The 21533-nt window shown below is 35.5% G+C and overlaps 1 protein-coding gene across 2 annotated transcripts; it reads left to right on the top strand.

Moving 5' to 3' along the window:
• The first annotated feature begins 1662 nt into the window (after positions 1–1662).
• asz1 (ankyrin repeat, SAM and basic leucine zipper domain containing 1) lies at positions 1663–20117 on the top strand. 2 transcript variants are annotated; one of them, XM_052581577.1, is made up of 13 exons: positions 1665–1876; positions 2029–2128; positions 2215–2337; positions 4084–4198; positions 11291–11402; positions 11757–11891; positions 12002–12123; positions 12740–12812; positions 13253–13309; positions 13484–13596; positions 17685–17790; positions 18286–18399; positions 19760–20117. In XM_052581577.1, the coding sequence occupies exons 1-13, from the start codon at positions 1769–1771 to the stop codon at positions 19919–19921; spliced, it is 1440 nt and encodes a 479-aa protein (XP_052437537.1). In that variant the 5' UTR covers positions 1665–1768; the 3' UTR covers positions 19922–20117. The 2 variants fall into 2 exon arrangements, with proteins under 2 accessions (XP_052437538.1, XP_052437537.1); XM_052581578.1 differs by lacking the exon at positions 11757–11891 and having other exon boundaries at positions 1663–1876.
• The last annotated feature ends 1416 nt before the right edge of the window (positions 20118–21533 follow it).

Below are 21533 nucleotides of genomic sequence, written 5' to 3'. Positions count from 1 at the left end.
ATTGAAATTATTTTATTATTATTGTTTTCACTTACATTGTCCCAAACTTTATGATTCAAGCTTCCCTAAAAAGCCTAGAAGAATTTCAGCAGAGTGACATTTATTGCAGACCTATATAGGCTTCTTCCAGTGCAGCCTTTGTAAATTATGTAATTGTTTTGAAGCAATGCTGCAAAGAGAAAAATTATCACATGAAGTCTATTCAGTGTTCCAACTCATCTTGCAATTTTGTTTTCACTGAAAAATTTGTAGGTAAGCTAAAGCATCCATGAATTCACAAGAGAAGACTTTAGTAAACTGACAATCTTAACCAGATATAACAATAGGCAACACTGTTAGTTAAACATACTCCGGCAAATGTTGAAGTGAAGTTTATTATGTCTTTAGATAATCTTTTTTTTTTTTTTTTTGCTTTCCAATTTGAATATATCTGATATACATGTCTATCCATTCATCCATGCTCTAAACTGCTTTGGTCAACATGGGAACACTAGTGTCTCAGGGTGCAGCTGGTCACATGGCCAGTCTATCACAGGCTCATACTGTATAGCCTACATGGCTGTAGCCACGGTTTGAAAATTAGTGAGGTCTGGGAAGGGGTTTAAGAATAGTGCTATAGGTTAATTAATAATCTCTACAAACTCAATACATAAACACTTCAAAAGAGATAGACATGTAGATGTTTTGAAAGGCGTTTTCTCTGTTTTGGAGGGATAAACATTGTTAAATTATACCATATTTAATGCATTGAAATTTGTTAATACTGTAGTTTAGGAGTGGATAATTTTATCAGTTGTTTAGCTATTAAGTCATGCAACAACATATTACTGTTATAGTTTTATATAACATTGCTATATAGCCAATAACTTTGTCTAATGTTCTTATGATTGTTTTTAGCATAGTTATTCATATTTCATTCTGTAACCTACTTCAGGTTCTACAAATCTACTGGTTTGATAACATTTGTGACGGATAATAATATGATTTTTTTTTTTGCCATTGCCTGAATGTGTTATCCTGTGACAGGTGACAGAAATGTGGTATCCTGTCACCTGTCCAAGTGCCAGTGATGCAAAACAAATGAAAAAACAAATGAACAATTTTTTTTTTTCAAATCTTTTGCAAATATCGCTAACCATAAACTTACTAAAGTTACTTCTCACTTTATTAGCTTTTTAAATTGTCAAAACAAGTGGAAAAGACTAGTCAAAAAAAAAAACAAAAAAAAACGCTTCTAATAGCTAGATCTGGCAACATGCCACGGAGAAAGCAGACGCGCCCTCACTCACTGCTACACAGGCCTAGCTCACGTTATTGCAAACTGTCTAAATTTAATTATACGGGCAGACACTAATATTAGGAGTTTTAAACATTCAGAGAACTAATTTTATTTTTAAACATACAAATCTCCCTCATAGCTGCCTATGGCCATGATTACGTGGTTTTAATTATATTTTTATCAGCCAATTAGATTAGAGGAGAATATGCAGTAAATATTTAACTAAAACTGCACTTAGCTAGAGCTTTATTTTCTCGACATTACTATCGTTATATATGAGAAGTAGCACTAGATTACCTTCATGGTAAAAACAAAACAAAACAATAGCCACTGTGGAAGATTTAAGAAAGCGAGTAATGCTTCTCCATTGGTCGTTTCATTAACATACACACGTGGGCGTGACTTCCGTATACGTCATTACGTCGGACATCAATGAGAAGTTTCAAATAATTAGGTTAACAGGAATAATCCTAATAATTCATCATAGTCATGTTAAACGAGATTGGGTATGCCTTTCCAGCTGGTGATGAAAGCGATGGGAGTAACGACGAGTGGGACATTGGGTATTCTGATAATAACAAAAAACCGTGCGCTGAGGTAAAAGAAAAGGTTCTTTCCCACGTCCAACAACACTCGTCTCGCCACATGTGTTATATTTTAGCTAGCATTCGGCTGTTTAGTTTAAGATAGTTATGTACACAGATTATTTGTATGAATAAAAATGCTACCTGTTTTCATCTTGCTTGCAGTTCTCTGAAGCACATGTGAATGGAGAAGATAAAGTATCCAGCTTGAAAAGGGCCATTACTGCAGGGAATGTCGACCGTGTGCGCGAACTCTTAGACAATGGTAAGTGCTTGTATTCATAGCTTTTATTTGGTGGACACAAGTCATGAATTCATATTTTAAGAACGTCTCTCATTGTTATCTAACAGGTCTGGACGTGGAGACACGGCTCGGCTTTGGCTGGACTCCTCTCATGTGTGCTGTCCATGTGGCCCACTATGAGCTCGCCGAACTGCTGCTGGATCATGGTGCAAGTGCAAACTTCAGCAGAGGTAAATGGAGACAAAAGTGTCAAAAGACACTCATAATTCCATTGGTTTGTGGGGGTATTAAGATATTTCTGCATGCATTGTCACCTTTACTTTTGGTTTTAAAGGTGTAGTAATTAAATCTTCCTTAAAAACATAGCACTCACATGAGATAAGGGGCTTGTCCTAATACCCACATTTGCGTGACATAATTTTCCAATGTTTTCAAGTGTTGTAAAGTTTTTGCAGAGCTTTATTTACACATTTCAATGCTTTGTATTTTAAACTCTCGAATGTCTGTTTAGGATTATGTAACAGACAAAATTGAATCGTGAAGCCTTAATTTAGCTGAGAAATTATAAAAAGCAATAGCAGACGTTTTACAAAATACACATACTAATCTCTGCACCAATAAATTGTGCAACATTTTCTGTTTGTCATTACCACCGAATTGTATGTAATGTATAATTAAATAAAAAAAACAAGAAGATATTGGAGTATATGAGCTCCTGAGCATGATGGGATACACCTCGCATCAAATATTCAAACCACTATGAATCAATATTAGGGATAGTGTGGATTTAGCATGTGGTAAGGGCACTGAGCACTGAACTGGGACAGTCTTGCACACCTACTTCTTATCACATGCGAATGGCCAAAACCCCAAGTGTGGGTTTTTGAGGCACTTTTGCTTGCAGAATAAAAAGATAAAAAATATTCAGTGCACCCTTAAGAATTTGAATTCAATTTAAATGGTTGAGTTTGACTAGGTAAGAGCAGGTGCTGTCAATCTGACGTTGCACTACATGGCCTTCCTGTGACTCTTGTGGGTTTTTATTGGAGAGGATGGGGTTTTGCATCAGCCACAGGGAAGGAACCCAATGATATCAAATCAAAAAAGCATGGCTAGACTTAATCCTTCAGGGGGAATAGTTTGGTTTTCATTAATACGGTCAACATTGAAGCAGTTTACATTCTTTTGATTTCAACCCACGTGCTAGAGAGGATCGAAACCAATTAGAGTTTGCCTTAGTGTCCTTCATCTGTCATTACTTAATGTTTGTGACGCACATGCCTAGCCATTGTAACGTGTAATTAATCTGCTGGTGTGTTTTTGGTTTACACATTGGCTATCTTAATTTTTTTTTTCAAAATTGAATGCATCTGTTGGTCACGGTCAAATGTCGGCACATGAGCAACTTGAAGTGATGCAGACACTTCCACTGTGCCCACTGAGAAGAGTTCCAGAGGGGGTCTCGAGCAACTGAAGCTGCGGGCTTAGACAGGAAATAATTAACCGTGAATGCAGCTGCCACTTCCTGGTCTGTGTTCCGCACAGAAGGGGAAGAATGTAGAAGTGATTGATAATGGCGGTATACAGAGCGTGGTGCTGGCGTCATTGCGTTGGCCCAACACTGGAGCTTTATTTATTTTCCCGCTCCACCGCAGACGCAACTAAACTGTGTCTGCATCCTACTCCCAAGCAGACCTGCTCCTGCAGTCTAAACGCAGCTATCATCACAACACACAAACCCCTAACATAGATGCGTCTCCTTTCTGCATCAACACAACACTGAGACTGCTCCCGGTCGGATACGTGCCTGAAGCACTAGCAGTGTCCGACATCATTAGGCCATATGAGACTCGCGTGAAGTATGTACAAACATGTGTATCCTGTGGTTTGAGCAGTACCACTGGAGAACCTTTTAGCGAATTATAATTTGATTATGAAGTGGTATGTCTGTGTTTTTCTCTAACTTCCTTACGTAGACCATTATACAGTTCTGATGGCTGCTTGCACAGCAGCGTCTGCCACAGAAGAGATGATCTCCAGGTGTGTGGCTCTGCTGCTCAGTCGCAACGCTGACCCCAATGTCTGCAACAGGTAAGAAATTAAATCTTAGGTATTTTTTTTTCCTGACAGAATCTGGCTTCTATCTGCTTAAGTCGTGACATAAGGAATGCGGTTTCTGCATCCAAGTCTCTACTCCTTTCATTTGGAATTACTATCTCAACAGCCATTTATGAGCAATGTTTATTCATAACACAGATCTAAACTTTTAAAAACTCACAGTACACACTACAGTCTCAGGGTTTACGTCATCCTGGACACCAATATTTTAATGATAAATAAAAGATGAATCATTGTCTGGCCATCTCAGATTTTGGTATTGGGATAAAGGGGATTTTATATTAGCACCATTTGTTGTTTGCTTTTGGCATCTGAAACCGGTTATGTCCGACTTGACTTAAGTAGATACTTTGTTCTTTGGCATTTCTAAAAAAATATTGTTGTTGACTACAGTGATTTCTCAGGTCATTTGCCTCAGTGCTTGTCAGTTTCATGCAGTGATCTACTGGAATTAAAGGTGAACTGCACACAGTGCTTTTTTCCTGATACGACAGTCAGTTTGGGCTTTTATTATTTCATATAGCAGCGCAGACATACACAAGTTTTCAGTTACTGATGGCATACTTATTCCTTGAGTAAATATGTCCAGTCAGTGACAGGGGTTACCAAAGCTTTCAGCTAGGCCTTATAATAGGATCTGCTCCATGCAAACTAGCTTTTATTGGCCTACCTGTTTTATTGATTATGCATCTACTGTTGGTGTGCTTGAAAGAGATGCGCAGGAATTTAGTGCAATGGTTCTCAACAAGTGGGCCAGAGCCCACTAGAGGACCTCAGCAAACCTCCAAGAGGGCCTCTAGATGACTTAAGATAGCCTAGTTAAAAATAAGCCAAAACAACTAAAAATCAAGTTACTTTAAATCAACCCCTGATAACTGTTTATGTTGGTATATTTGGGGCAGCCTTATTTAAAAATTATAATTTCTAGACTTTGAAAGGTCACTTAAATTAAGTATAAAAATATGTATTTATGTATGTGTGTATGTATGTATATACAGTACAGACCAAAAGTTTGGAAACTTTACTATTTTTAATGTTTTTGAAAGAAGTTTCTTCTGCTCATCAAGCCTGCTATTACAGAAAATTACAGAATTTTTTTTTAATATTGTGATATATTATTACAATTTAAAATAATTGTTTTTAAATTTATTATACTTTAAATTATCATTTCTGTGATGCAAAGCTGAATTTTTAGGATCATTATCACATGATCCTTTAGAAATCATTCTAATATGATGATTCATTATCAAAGTTGGAAGCAGTTCTGCTGCTTAATATATTTTTAAGAACATGTGATACTTTTTAAGGATACTTTGAATAAAAAGTAAAAAAAAAAAAGAAGCTATGTTTTTAAAATATAAATATTTTGTAATAACAATATACTCTACTGGTCAGTAATTTGGGGTCTGTAATTTTTTTTTTTCTTTTTAAATAAAATCAATACTTTTATTCAGCAAGGATGTGTTAAATTGATAAAGTAGTAAGACTACCTAGTAAAGAAAATATATTATTAGAATATATATTATTATTATTATTTTATTTTATTTTATTTTTTAATTATTTATTTTATTTCTTTTTAACCTTTTATTCATCAAATATATTAAACCGCAGAACTGTTTCCAACACTCATAATAAATCAGAATATTATAATTATTTCTAAATGATCATGTGATCGACTGGATGTCACATGTGACACTGAAGGCTGGAGTAATGATGCTGAAAATTCAGCTTTGCATCACAGGAATAAATTCTATTTTTTAAAGTATATTCAAATAAAAAACTATTATTTTAAGTTGTAATAATATTTCACAATATTACGTTTTTTTTCTGTATTTTTGATCAAATAAATGCAGGCTTCATGAGCAGAAGAAACTTCTTTCAAAAACATTAACATGTTATGTTAAAATGTTTCCAAGCTTTTGGTCTGTACTATATATATGTTTATATATATGTATGTATATATATATGTGTGTGTGTGTGTGTGTGTGTGTGTATGTGTATGTGTATGTACATAGGATATTTTGGATGGATATTTAATGGATATTTTTCTATCTCTACCTGTAAAAAAAAAATTATATTCTTTTTTTTCTTATTTTATCATGAATGACTGACTGGAAAAGTCATGGGGCTGAATCTTGTTGTGGACAATGAGTGGCCTTTAGTGTACAGTTTAGTTCAGGCATGGGCTTGGGTGTGCACTTGTTCAGTAAATAAAGTAACCTACACATGTGTTTCATCCAATAATGGTATCATTAGTTCAACAAAACACTTGTAAGGGTGGACCGTTTGATGATTTACTTTGATTGGGGCAAGAGTGTAATGCAAGCAGTGTATTCGTGCAAAATACAATCAGAGCAGCAAAGGAATGGTTCGCAATCACTTTTTTCCTTAAAGGGATTCATTTTGCAATCCTTCATGTGACACACATATAGTGAACGCAAATGTTGTTCACTTTGCTGTGCTTATTGAAAAACAAATTCACATATAACACCCACATTCTGTTTTCTATTGTGTTGTGCAAGTTTGTGATGTAAGTTGAATGCAAATTCACCAGGCTTCAATAGAAGCAAGTAAATGTGAAACCTGACCAATGCTTCAGGGGGCACTGGGAGCAATCAGACTGCAGCAAACGTGCCTGGTGTAGAGTTATCCATTTTAAAAAGACCTTACTGTAGACCTTCATCTCATCTGCATGCGCCCAGGTCTAACACTGGATCCGTCACAAGCACTGTCTAGCCCTGTTGATTGAGGATATGTGAAAAAATTCTCCCAGCAGCTACAAAACATTAACACTGGCCAGACAGTGTTTCAAACAAGTCTTCCTAACAGCTCTGTTTGGGAGGTGATGTGTACTCAATAGTGTATTGACTGAAGCATTTTTCAGGGCAGCTTCCAGCTGCTTATCATCTGCCAGCCAAACTGCTCACATGATCTGGAGTGTCAACAAGCATGTTGTTCACTTGGCTGGTGAGAAAGTGATTGTGTCCTATCCAGACAAAATATTTAAAGATCGGTAACAAGGAACAGGGAGATGCTGGCCAGTGATGGGCCTGTCAAACCTTCATCCTCTTCCTCTGCTCTCTCAGTGCTTCATACATAACCTACAAACTGCAGCAGCTGCATTTCCCTAAATCTTTTTGTTAACAAATAACAGTATGCTTAGACTAAGCCAGGCATAATTTGGGAAGATGGTCTGTTTCAGATTAGTTCAGATTCGTTATTTGAAAATTGCTGAGATGAAAATTTGACATTTGGTTTCCATTCTCTTTCACGTGTGAAATCACAGGCCTATGGTAATTTTTGAAATGCCTCATTATGATTATATAATTTAATCAATTGTATAATTATAAGAAATTAAAGGGACTGCACAGTTAATCAAAATAAAACTGAAATCTCAATATTTCATAGTGCATTTATCAAATCAAAGGTTGCTATTTAAATAATTACATAGTCTGTTGCACATAGTGAAGCACAGCCATGTGTTTATTTACATGCATTCGTATTTTACAGCATTTCACTAGTATTCTGCCAAAATAAAAGCTCAAGGATGCCAAATGTTCAAAGTTGAGGGATTGAATGTTTGAAAGTGAAAAATGAGTAGTCACTTAGTATTGCGTCATTTATTCATTTTTATTTTAATCAATAGTAATATAGTTGTCTTGGTTTTTTTAGATTTAGAGGTCAAACTAATAACAATTCTAAATGATGATGATGATGATAATAGTTGTAATTAATAAATTAACAGCAATATAACTTTTGCCAAGTTGTGCAACCCATAAATAAATACTTTTTAAATATAAACAAATATTTTTTTACTGTATTTATATTATGTAACCATTAACCAACGGAGAACCAGGAATATGCAAATGTAATTAAATTATTTTAATATTTAGCTTTCTTTGGAGGTAAATAATTTACATTTTATATATTTTACAAATTTTTTTTACCTTTATTTATTCTGCAGATCTCACAAAAAAGATATTTGAAGAATGCTTCAACTGTTTTTGTCCATACAGTAAAAGTAATTGGGGTCCAAAACAACAGTGGACTCATTTTATGGAGCAAAGATAAATAATAATAAAAAAATTATTGTGATTTTTAATATTTGAAATAAAATATCAATATATTTTTACAAGTTGTGCATCCCTATATACAAATAAAATGTAAACGAGAAGACCAGCATATGACTAATATATAAAATATCAACAATAAGAATATACCGTATTTTCTGCACCATAAGGTGCACCGAATTATAAGGCGAAGTCTCAATTATCGGGTCTATTTATCAGGCTCACGGCTGATGTTTTTTGAAAATGTAAGGCTCTTCGGTGCGCCTTATAGTATGGAAAATGCGGTACAGTATTTTATGTTTTCTTGTGTGTCATGTGACTATTAACCAACATCAGGGAAGCAGGAACATGCAAATGCATTGATAAATTGTTGAAATATTTAACTTTTTTATAAAGGCATTTTAAATATTTTACATTTAAGAGGTTTGGTTTTGGGGTTGGTTTTGTCCATACAATAGAAGTCATTGGGATCCAAAACAACAACAACAAAAAAAATCATCTTTTGAGTGACACAGAAGGAAGCAACATTGCAGGCACTGAGATGTTATTAACATGCAGACATTTTGACTATGTTTCAGGCTTTAATTGTAATGAGAAGTCAAATCCAGACGTCAATGGGCCCAGTGACCTTACACAAAGCATGTTTTGCTGAGCATGCAAGTCTCCTGCAACTACCTCTTCCGTTCTTTCATGTAGTTTATTTGATGATGTGCCCAGTGAGGCTTTTGAGCAGCCGTGCTGACAATAGTATGTTGTTCCAAATGATTCTGATTTCAAACATCAGTTTAGTTATTGTGTTGCATTTATATGAGAAGCATTTTTAGCAGATTCTTCCTACTCCCATTGAAGTAAATACTTGAAAGTTAAAAGGATAAATCCCGTTTACAGCAATTATGATCTTGTTTTATTGATTCAGTAAGCTTACTTATTCCTCCTTTTGGTTTTTGTAGGACAGCCTGGGAAAATGCGTTTAAGACTGCACACATTTGTCACAAATACTGTCACTGAAGGGGAAATGCGTAGATAGTGAGGAGATAATGTCAAGATGAAGAATGATGATGCACTTGCTCACCTGTGCCTGATGTTGTAGAGTTAAGTTCACCACCGTCACGTTCTCAGGGAAATGCCACCCAGGTTGATTGATAGCCTCAGGAATTTCCCATAAATTTAGAGTGTGATGTTTCACACTGTGATGTGTGTGTAGATAAAACTGTATATTTACGACAGTGACACAAGCTCTGAATGCAGATGACTAGAAAGTTCCTCTTTTGTGCTAGATTGTCCTAAGTAAGGTGTAAAATGTTTTCTTCTTTGTTTACTTTGGCGCAGTAGTACTCTTTATGGTGATTTTGATTATTCTGAATGGAGTTTCATTTAAGGGTGATTTACAAACAGGGGTATCATAAACCTGTGTTTATAAGGGAACTTCTGTGGTTATACTCATTTGGTGCCCTAGTAAGCAAGATATCAAACATAGTTATTTTTTAGTAGCTCTTCTTTGAGTAAATGTAACTTTAAAATTTGTTAGCCTAGAGGTACATTTTTTGTTTATCATACAAAATTATTTAAAATTTCTATTGAATAGTTATTTTTGTAATAAACCAAGATACATGATTAAACTTAACAGCTAGTGATTCTCATTGAATCAAGATCTAAAACCATAAAATACATGTTTGCTCAACAAATGTTGCCTTGGCAAGATGTTTTATTTTCATTTTTTTTTAGTTTAAATTAATGTACTAAAATATCTACCAAAAAAATGAAAAACTACATGTCTATCTCAATAAATTCAGTAATTCAACTCAAATTGTGAAACTTGTGTATTCAATTCAGTGCACACAGACTGAAGTAGTAGAAGTAGTTTAAGTCTTTGGTTCTTTTAATTGTGATGATTTTGGCTCACATTGAACAAAACCCCACCAATTCACTATCTCAACAAATCATAAAATATCATCAAATCAGAATATGGTGACATGCTAATCAACTCAAAACACCTGCAAGTGTTTCCTGAGCCTTCAAAATGGTCTCTCAGTTTGGTTCACTAGGCTACACAATCATGGGGAAGACTGCTGAACTGACATTGACACCCTTCACAAGGAGGGTAAGCCACAAACATTCATTGCCAAAGAAGCTGGCTGTTCACAGAGTGCTGTATCCAAGCATGTTAACAGAAAGTTGAGTGGAAGAAAAAGATGCACAACCAACCGAGAGAACCGCAGCTTTATGAGGACTGTCAAGCAAAATCGATTCAAGAATTTGAGTGAACTTCACAAGGAATGGACTGAGACTGGAGTCAAGCCATACAGATGTGTCAAGCAATTTGGCTACTGTTGTTGTATTGCTCTTGTTAAGCGACTCCTGAACCACAGACAACATCAGAGGAGTCTTACCTGGGCTAAGGAGAAGAACTTGACTATTGCCCAAAGTCCCCTTTTCAGATGAGAGCAAGTTTTATTCCACAACATTCTAATTTGAGATGCACCTTTATATGAACATAATGGGTGGGAAAAAAAAATCTAATAAATAAAATGGAACAACATTACTTAAATGTATTACTAAAACTTAAAATAAAATGGAAATTTCCGAATAGAATATAATTTGTTTTGCAAATTAAACATTTTGAAAGTTGCATTCAAAATCCATTTGGTTTAAAAATCTGAGAGATCATGTTGTTTACAGATAATTTTGGTACACGGGTATAAAGGAAGTGACACCACTTGAATTTCTGTGCTGTCTGAAACTCTCAAGGGATTTAAGGTGGTGATTTATAGCAAAAAAAACACCAATGATGCAAGTCACTATGCTTTATGACTACTACACGTTAGCTTGGTTCAATTACTGTACATCTCAGATTACTGTAATAAATGGCTCATGTAAAATATAAATGTATCAGAGAACATAACCCCTTGTATGTGTGATTTATTGCCATCAGCATGATCGCAGTAACATCTGGCAGTTCTGTTGTGTCTTTATTTATTTTTGTGCCCTTTTTCAGGAGCAGTATGACGTGTTTGATGCTGGCAGCCAGAGACGGCTATTGTCAGGTGATTAATATGCTGGTTTCACACGGAGCGGAGCTCAACTTTCAGAATGATAATGGACTTACGGTAAGACCATCAATAAAGGTGTAGAAATAATTACATTTCTCTATATTGTTTTTAACCTGCATTTTATCATATTCATTGTCCATTTGTGTCTATTATCTATTTTTTTTTTAGATTTCTTTTTGGCATTTTTGCCTTTATTAAGATAGGGAAGATCAAAACTGTCAGAAAGTGAAGTGGGTAAGAGATAGTGGGGCAGGATCAGGAAAGGTCCTTGAGTTGGGATTCGAACTCGGGACACCCGTAGTGCAACAGCACTGTATGTTAGTGTGCTGCCCACAAGGCTATCAGCACAGACTATCCATAATTATTGCATTTTCCCCTGGATTACACTTTAATATTATTCTGATGGAGCAGGCCCTCCTAATAGCAGTGCAGTATGGACGTGAAGCAGCTGTGTTAAAACTGCTTCAACTAGGAGCGGATAAGTTCATCAAAACCAAAATGGGGAAGACAGCAGCTGACATGGCCAAAGTATTCAATTACCCTGAGGTAGATGTCCAATGTCCGAAATCATAGAAAAGTTTTCTTTAGACTGCAGTTAAATTAAATTCACTTTTGGTCTTGAAAATTTGAAATATTCAAATCTTTGCTCTTTTCAGATCTCCAGGATCCTTGATTCTACAGATCTCTCTACTGTAAATGGCAATGCACCCTCCAAAGCTGAAGCGCTGTATAAATTTCTCAATCAAAACACTGATCCTTCCTCTGCCTGCAAAGAGAGGTGAGCCTTTATGTCTGTGACTTGGCATGTAACACCCTCTAGTGGTGATTGAAAACGAAACGAAATGCTCTTTTGAAAGATATTTTAGTGTTACAGAAGATTTATATTTCAAATAAGTGCTGCTCATTTGAACTTTCTATTCATTAATGTTTTCGCGGTGATAAGAAGAAATGTTTCTTGAGCACCAAATCAGTATTTTAGTATGATTTCGGAAGAATCATAGGACACTAAATGGCTGGCAAAAATTCAGCTTTGCCATCACAGGAATAATTTACGTTTTAAAATGTATTGAAAAAGAAAACTGTTTAAATTGTAATTTCACAACTTTATTGTATTTTTAATCAAACAAGTGCAGCCTTGATCAGTATAAGAGACTTCTTGTAAAAAATCCCAATCTTTTGAGTGGTATATGTAATTAAATATATTCATTATACTTGTGTGTGTGTGTGTGTGTGTGTGTGTGTGTGTGTGTATAGGGGTAGCAGAAGAGCATAAGTCACATATGCTGGTCCTCACTATAAACTATATTTAATCGTTTTACAAATCAACAAAAAAGCAGCTGGGCTCAGATGACAGTATTGTAAAGGTGGGTTCATTCTTTTGTTTGATCTTACAGTTTCTCCAAGCTGAGTGATATTGAACTTCTGCTGCATGGTCTGAATCTGGATCATCTCTCAGACATCATGGTGGTGAGCCAGTCGATTTATTTTACCATTACACTAAATAAATGTTTATTGTAATACACTAACAATAGAAATCTATGGGGCCAGTGTTACCGGAAGTGTTAAGCTTATATTTCTGTTAATATGTTTACATGAATTATTTATTCAAATGTTTATTAGCTGATCTCTGAAGTTGTTTAAATTGTCCTTTTTTCCTTTGGCAGTGGTTTTGTTGGATTAATTAACTTAGAGATGTGTGTTACCAGCACAATTCCTGTAGATGAAGGTTGCTTTTAAAATTTGTTCATTTGCTATACTGTATGATTGCCCCATAAACCTTCTTTGTAAATGAATTGCAATGTTGATTACCTACAGTATGTTGATTTTCTGAGGTAATACCTATTGTCTCTATTGAATATCCCTTTTTTTCGTGTCAACTCTGTGTCTTTTTTTTTTTTTACCGGCAGGAAAATGATGTCACTTGGAGTGACCTGTTGATCATGGAGAAGGGGGACTTGGAAAAAGTAATTTAGATCATGCCTTTTTAATAGATGACAATATAAAAAAAAATAGCTGAAAATATAATGAATTGGATACTTTTTAGATATACATATTTTTAGAAATACATCTAAAAAACTACATAGGTTATATCTCCCATAAAATGTTGGTTTACAATAAATCTGCTCTCTTTCTCTTAGATTGGCGTAACTAATCCTGAGGATCAAAAGAAGATTCTCAGCACCATGGAGCAGATGCACCTTGATAAAGTAGATCTGGACACCCTGACGCCTCTTAATAACATAGACAGCGGGTAAAGTTCATTTAGCCTCAAGCTAATCTAAACTTTTATTGCATGTTTATTATGTATCCACATCAAAACCAAACTTTGTTTTCCATGCTGGTAACAGTCTGTAGTTCAGCTAAAGTGCTGTAGAACTCGTAGCAGGACAACAGTGTCTTGACAAGGCTTCCATGTAAGCCTGCCTTAATGGTTTAAGCTCTAGTAATGATTTGTAAGGTGAGAAATGAACTAGTGCCATTTCTGCATGCTCCGGATTCTGACGGATGATGGCGAGTAGGCGGCGTGGCGGCCATGTTTGACTTTAAAGTCTATGCTTAATGAATCTAATCAATCTGTAATTTCTTTATTCCATGTCAGGGAGGTACAGAGAGGGCAGACGAACACACAGTAAATTGTGCCGTTAAATCCTCCTTTGATAGCTGCTCCATAAACACACATTAAAGGGATATAGAGATACATTCATTGCCATAGTTGATTTCCTGTCTAATGAGATGTATATAAACATAAGCAGTTAATAAGTTGTTTCCGGGCGATAACTCATTAGCTTTGATACTAGAGTTATTGTTAGAGCAAAAGAACTGTTATTTTTAACTGTTAAGCTGTTTTTTTTTGTTGTTTTTTTTTTTGAGTGGTTGTATTATTTAAAATATATCCGCTAATTGGCAGTGTATTTGACCTGATACAAATAGATGGATCTGCTCATGGTGCCTGTTGGGAAGGTGGCATTAACCCAGCACTTAGTCGTCCACAAGAGCCTATCACTCATTCAGTCATAGAAAAACTAACAAAGTGACACTCAGAGCCCATCTCTCCGTCCTGAAGGAGATAGTAACTCCCCAGTGTCTGACAGTGTTTACCACAGGATCTGACAGAGTGTTAGGAGAAGAAAACGGCTGCTTGGGGAAATGCTCTGTTAAGATAACACTGTCAACATTGCGTGGTATGTGTGAGCCATTACAGGAGTTTGAAATTGTAAGTGATGGCAGAAGTACGCCAAGAATGCTGTCACCAAATTAAGTGATACCATTGGTCATTTAAGAAACATTTGCTTCAGCTTTCAATGTTTGTGACTTTAGGATAAAGAGAACCTGAAAGAAATATTAAAGTAAACAATGGTTTCACTTGGTTGATACCATTTGGTGATATATACATTTTATAACATTTTTCGGGGACAATAAGGTTCAATAGTTTACATTAGTTAACTATAGTTAAAATGAACTAAGAATGAACAATACTTCTACAGCATTTATTCATCTTAGTTGATGTTAATTCCAGCATTTACTAATGCATTATTAAAATCACAAGTTGTATTTGTTAACATTAGTAAATGCACTGTGAACGAACATAAATGAACACTTGTATTTTTTATTAACATTTAACAAAGATTAATAATAAATAGTGTATTGTTCATTGTTAATTCATGTTAGTTAATACATTGTTAACAAATGACACCTTTTTGTAAAGTCTAACCCCTTTTTCTTACATGTGATTTATGATTCTTACACGTTTTGTTCATCAAGATAATCTTCACAAATGAAAACAACCTTTTCTGAATTTTGATGCCTTAATACAATAAGCAGAAGTAAAAAGCTAATCATAGGCTATAAACAAATTTTAAAATGTATAGCGAAAGAATTGTTTTTGTAAAAATGTGTACTGTTTGCATAAAACTGGTTTACCATTTGGACCGGTATATCACCCAGCATTATGTCACAGTGCATGAGTTCAATGTCACCACCACCACTAAGCTGCTAACAACTCTCCAACTCTGACAAGTCTATATATATATATATATATATATATATATATATATATATATATATATATATATATATATATATATATATATATATATATATATATATATATATATATATATATATATATATATATATATATATATTAGTTCTCAAAAGTTTGATTAATAAACCAAATCAGTTAGGTGTGATGACTTTTAAAGTCCCTGATAATCTTTGTACATACGAGTGCATCTCAATAAATCAGAATGTTGTGGAAAAGTTAATTTATTTCAGTAATTCATCTCAAATTGTGAAACTCCTGTATTAAATAAATTCATTGCACATGAAGACTGAAGTAGTTTTAGTCTTTTAGGTTCTTTTAATTGTGATTTTGGCTCACATTTAACAAAAACCCTCCAATCTCAACAAATTAGAATATGGTGACATGCCAATCAACTAATCAACTCAAAACATCTGAAAAGGTTTCCTGAGCCTTCAAAAACGTTTCTCAGTTTGGTTTACTAGGCTACACAATCATGGGGAGACGGCTGATCTGACAGTTCTCCAGAAGACAATCATTGACACCCTTCACAAGGAGGATAAGCCACAAACATTCATTGCCAAAGAATCTGAAAATTGAAAATCAAAATTGCTTGAAGTCCAGTGTAGGGCTGTGCAAAAAATAGAATGCGATTTTCATGCACATCTCATCAGTAAAAACGCTCCTTTAATTGGAAGTATTATCTCCAGCACGTGTGTTCAGATCAGGGTTGCCAGGTTTTCACAACAAATCCTGCCCTGTTGCTTCTCAAAACTAGTCCAAAACTAATCGCGATTCCAGGAGGTTCCCAGATTTAAAAAAAAAAAGCTTCCCGGGGTTAAAATATACGTTTTGTTTTTTGGCATGGTTTTCTTGGTAAAATTCGCATTTTAGGGGCTAAATATCACGTAATTGGTATTGGGGTTGCTTCAAACCGTGGACATGAAAAACAACCGCAGACTTGGCAACACTGGTTCAGGTGGAGCGGCAGTTACTACACAGAGCCGTAGTCTACCGACAACTAACACAAAATCGCTTTCAAAATCGACAAAGAATCGCCACCGATTTTAAAATCAATTTTGTGTAGATTGTCAGTGAATTACGGCTCGGTGAAGTAAATGCCAACCAATGTTCCCAAGTCTGTGGTTGTTTTTCATGTCCCCGGGTGGAAGCGACCCCAATAGAAATAACGTGATATTTAGCCCCTAAAATGCGAACTTTACCAAGGCAACCATGCCTTAAAACTTAAATTTTTACCCCGGAAAGCAATTTTTTTTATCGGGGAACCTCCTGGAAACGCGATTGGGCTAGTTTTGGACTAGTTTTGAGAAGCAACTGAGCAGGATTTGTTGTGAAAACCTGGCAACCCTGATCTGAACACACGTGCTGGGAGATGTACTTCTAATTACAGGAGCGTCTTTACTGATGAGATGTGCATGAAAATCGCATTCGATTTTTTTGCACAGCCCTAGTGTTAAGTTTCCACAGTCTGTGAGGATTTGGGGGGCAATCTCCTGGTGTTGGTCCATTGTGTTTTTGAAAACCAAGGTCACTGCACCCATTTATCAATAAATTTTGGAGCACTTCAGGTTTCCATCTGCTGACTAGCTTTTTGTAGATGCTGATTTCATTTTCCAGCAGGATTTGGCACCTGCCCACACTGACAAAAGCACTAAAAGTTAGTTAAATGACCATGGTGTTGGTGTGCTTGACTGGCCAGAAAACTCACAAACCTGAACCTCATAGAGAATCTATGGGCTATTAGCGAGAGGAAAATGAGAAACAAGAGACTAAACAATGCAGATGAGCTGAAGGCCACTGACAAAAAAAACCTGGGCTTCCATTTTGTTAAATGTGAGGCAAAATCATCACAATGAAAAGAACCAAAGACTTCAGTCTGTCTGTATGCATTGAATTTATTTTTATACACTAGTTTCACAATTTGAGTTGAATTGCTTAAATTAACATTTCCATGAAAATCTAATTTGTAGTTGTAGTTGTTAGCAACTGCATTTTTAAAAAATGAGTATAAAAGCTTCTTTTTTTTAAAAAAAAGCACACGGCAAATTACTGTTGTATGCAATAGAATAAAAAGTACAACAGTCTTAAGCTTGTGTAATTTCAGGCATTTAATCAAAAACTCATCAGGGCAATGGGAAGTGCTAACTCGTTTCCGGGTTTTGGCCTACAAAAATATGTCTTCCCTGCAGCACTCTACTTTGAAAAGTCTAAGCATAAAGGAAGTGGAAAGTTTATTTAACTACTTCATACGTTCATGAACAAAGTGTGTGATTTGTGAAATGTCGTCTTTTTCTCAGGAGTGAAGATTTCCTAAACTTTCTGATCAGCCTGAAACAGCAGTGCTGTTACTTGACAGAAACCTTACAGGATGTCATCAGCAGATTCCCACGTAGCCCTGCTGAGGTCTGTTGTGTTCTTTTAAGTGTCTAAGTTCTATGTAAAGCATGACCAGTTAGAAGTATTCCTGTCTGTTTCTTTAGTCTCATTCAGCCAGGCTTTTGATTTGTGGCAGTCTGGTCTACATTGCTTTATTCTGACCAACCACCCACTTAGAGAGAGAGACGTGTAAAGCAACCAACAACAGTTATTTTGGATTTTATATGCTGCTTAGGAGTGGATCTGAAATAAAAACAATTAAAATAATGGTATATTAGCCAAATGGTTGCACACTAAACACTTTAAAAATATGAGGAAAATGTATAGACATTGTCAAAATTCACAAAGTTTTTTCCCAATTATCCATGACTACAGTCTTGAATGAATGGGAACAAATGAGTTCAATTGTATTTTAAAACTTGATGTCGTTTCAAGTGTTTTCAGCTGAGGTGGCAGTAGGCAGACAGAGCTATTGTATCTCACTTTTCGTGCCTACTTGTTTGTGATGACTTTGTTTGACAGGTTGTTCTTACATGTGATCCCAAGAAAGAGGCTCAAGCCCTTTGCTCCGAGCTTGTAACTCAGACAGGAGACCTCCAGAAAGAGATTCTCTGTCTTAAGACCCTGCTAAGCAAGGTCAGTCATGTCCACATTCCTGCATGTCCTCATCTTTCTTCTTCTCTGACGCTTCTATTTACAATAGTTTTGTCTAGTAAAAATACTGCGAGCGCAACAGGGTCAGCCGTTTCATCCCTCTTAGATGTTCCTATAATCTCTTTCATGATGATGAAGTGTAATCATTTGTGAACAAATAAACTGAGGACGTTCTCCGCTAGCACATTCCAGGAAATTTCTACAACTCTCATCAATCTCCAATGTGAAATTAGATTAATCAACATGTTTGTAGCTTGTTTTAACTCCTGTTGTTCTCCAAGCGTTCAACATTTGATTGTGGCAGCCCATCAAAATAGAATCTTAATAGAATGCTTTCTTGCCTGATGTTTTTTCTTTTGACATAAGAAACATTCCACTTCACCATAACTGATACTCATGCTGCAACACATGTGAAATACTGGGTTTTGGGAGAGTTTTAACCGTGGAATATAAGATTGAATCCCACTCAGACCACAGAGATGTAGATGAGTTTGTTTGTTCATCGAAGAAATTTAGCATTACATCGCTTGCTCACCAATGGATCCTCCGCAGTGAATGGATGCCACCAGAATGAGAGCCCAAACCACTGATAAAAACATCACAGTAATCCACAAGTAATAAGAGTGCACAAGACTTGAGTCCATCAGTTAATATCTTGTGAACCTTAAAATCTGAAAGTTTGTCAGAAACAAGTCCACAAAAATGTTTTTAACTTAAACCATTGCATCTGTTTGAAGTCAGTGATACCGCTTTCTCCAGTAAAAAAAATCATCTGGCCTAAATCAGAATAGAAATATGCAAAGATCATGCACCGTTTACAAGCAAAAACTGTTCAAATCAAATATGTTGGTGGGTTTTGAGGACAATAGGGGATTGGAATGAAGAAAGCATTATTTCAGATTATGGCTAGAAGTGACGGTTTAAAGTTTAAAATGTTTTAATAATGGCTTCGTTTCTTACAAATACGTAGCTTTTCATTTCACAAGACCTTAATTGATGGCCTGGAGTCATGTGGATTACTTGTGTATTGGGATGTTTTTATCAGCTGTTTGGACTCTCATTCTGACGGCACCCATTCACTGCAGAGGATCCACTGGAGAGTAAGCATGTGAAATATGAAATACTGGGTTTTGGGAGATGTAATGCAAAATTTCTCCAAATCTTTTCTGATGAAGTTGAAGATGAGTATATACTCATGAAGATGAGTATATTTTCACCAAATTTAGATTTTTGAATGAACCATTTCTTTAAGTTTCAAAAGCAAACAGTATATGGTGCTAGTATACATTGTGTGCTCTAATAATAATAATTTATTCTCTTTTAATCCTTATTTTCTCTTAAGACGGATCACACAGAATACAACTTTCAGCTTCTTCAACCAGTTTCCAATAATGGCCAGAGAGGAAAGGCCCGCAAGAGGTTTGCTGCTGTGCTTGGACTTGGAATGCTTGGAGCAGGGCTTCTATTTGTGCTGTCCCAATCAAAAAAACTGAACTATTTTTGAGGTTATGTATTGCAGTGATGTATGTATTTTAAGTTGTTACCTCAGTATTTTATTAATAATTGAATGTTCTAGATTTAGGTTAAGAATATGTTATGATCACCCTTTTTGTGGTGCTACTCTAGACTGTTATTCAAGTAAATATGTTAAATGTTCTTTTGGTTTTTCAGACAACGAACTTCATAAAAGTTTTCCCAAACTATGTTTTCCTTCTCTTTACTTTGTTTGTAATCACTGTTGTCAACTTCTATTACAGCGGCATCTGCTGGACAGACCTGGACAATTAGCATTTTGTGTTTTGGAAATTGTGTTTTGAATTTGCTGGGTGGCCCAAAAAGAAAAGTCATAGCCAGTCGCTGTCTGTGGTGCTGAAATGTCATTTCCAGGGGCAGGACCCCGTTACAACTAAATTCATGATAAAAGCTGGTTACTTGGTTAGTCATGTTCAGTTTAAGTGAACAATTGCTTGGTACATATTCATTTTCAAGCTTGAAGGGAAAATGAAATGTAATATGGCATGTGCAAGCAGTTTTCTGAAAGCCCTGTTCTGAAAATGTTACCTAAGTTGTCTGTGAGCAACAAACAATGGCAGCTCTTCTCTCTTTCGTTTCTTGTAGTTGCATGCATTTATTATGCAATCAAAAGTTAGGCCAAATATAATGCATTTAAAAGAACCACTTCAATTGATATGTTCTGCTATTTGACTCTCACTGGAGAAAGATGAGACGTGAACCTGTCCTCCAGTGTGCTCTAACAATGTCAAGTATATCTTGTTCAATATAGGTTTAAACATTTTTCACAATGTTGGAATTGCTTGTGTGAAAGGGAATGTCGAACAGTTTCTACAAGTTAAAATCTTGAAGTCTAGCAACTAAATCTTGTAGAGATCTATGATTTTTTGACATTTTCCAACACTGTTCTATGTAGCCTATTCTTATGGTTTTGCAATGTTCATGAGAACAGCAGAGTGCTCTTATAAGCTAGACAAACTTTGCTTTATAGAGAAAATCTCCACAAAACTTAAATACTGTTATTGTTTCTAAGGTTAGTATAGTTATACATGACAAAATGCATTTATTTTTTAAGGAATTATATATCAGTGATGGGGTGCCAAAGGACATTTATTCAACCAATCAAGATCCCATAAAACTGCAGATTTCCTCCTCTCTGATTGTCCTGAAATTCATTGAATAAGTTGCACACTGGTTAAAAGTATGTCCTTTTCCAACCCATCAAATTTTGAAGGACTTAGCCCATCCATCACAAAAACTGTGATTGTTTTACTGGTCATAATGGGTATTGTGGGTCTCTACTAGTTGGTCACCTTGTATTGGTGACGGGAGCTATTTTAATGGTTAAATAGTGATTGTTTGTAATGGTATTTGTAATGGAAACCATTACTATTGTATGTTATTGTTCTGTTGTTTTTTTCAGCGAGGTCATCTAAACCACATCAGACCATCTCTCTATTTTTTTTTAAGGTACTGATATTTAAAAACCACTGAAAGGATTTAAAGTAGTCTTTCCTTATTGACTCGAAAAGGATGAAATTAGGCCAATTTAAATTCCATCATATTACCGATGACAAGTCTTCTACACGCTCTCGCGACTGCGC

Source organism: Carassius gibelio, chromosome B18, assembly GCF_023724105.1.
Source record: "Carassius gibelio isolate Cgi1373 ecotype wild population from Czech Republic chromosome B18, carGib1.2-hapl.c, whole genome shotgun sequence".
NCBI classification, from domain to species: Eukaryota; Metazoa; Chordata; class Actinopteri; order Cypriniformes; family Cyprinidae; genus Carassius; species Carassius gibelio.
Note: the sequence above shows the minus strand (reverse complement) of the source record. Positions and strands in the feature narration are given on the sequence as shown.

Excerpts from the sequence above, each read along its gene's own strand:
- asz1 (XM_052581577.1), top strand. The coding sequence starts at position 1,769 with ATGTTAAACGAGATTGGGTATGCCTTTCCAGCTGGTGATGAAAGCGAT. Across the intron at positions 2,129-2,214 it reads GCGCGAACTCTTAGACAATG|GTCTGGACGTGGAGACACGG; the intron begins GTAAGTGCTTGT and ends GTTATCTAACAG. Across the intron at positions 11,403-11,756 it reads AGAATGATAATGGACTTACG|GCCCTCCTAATAGCAGTGCA; the intron begins GTAAGACCATCA and ends CTGATGGAGCAG.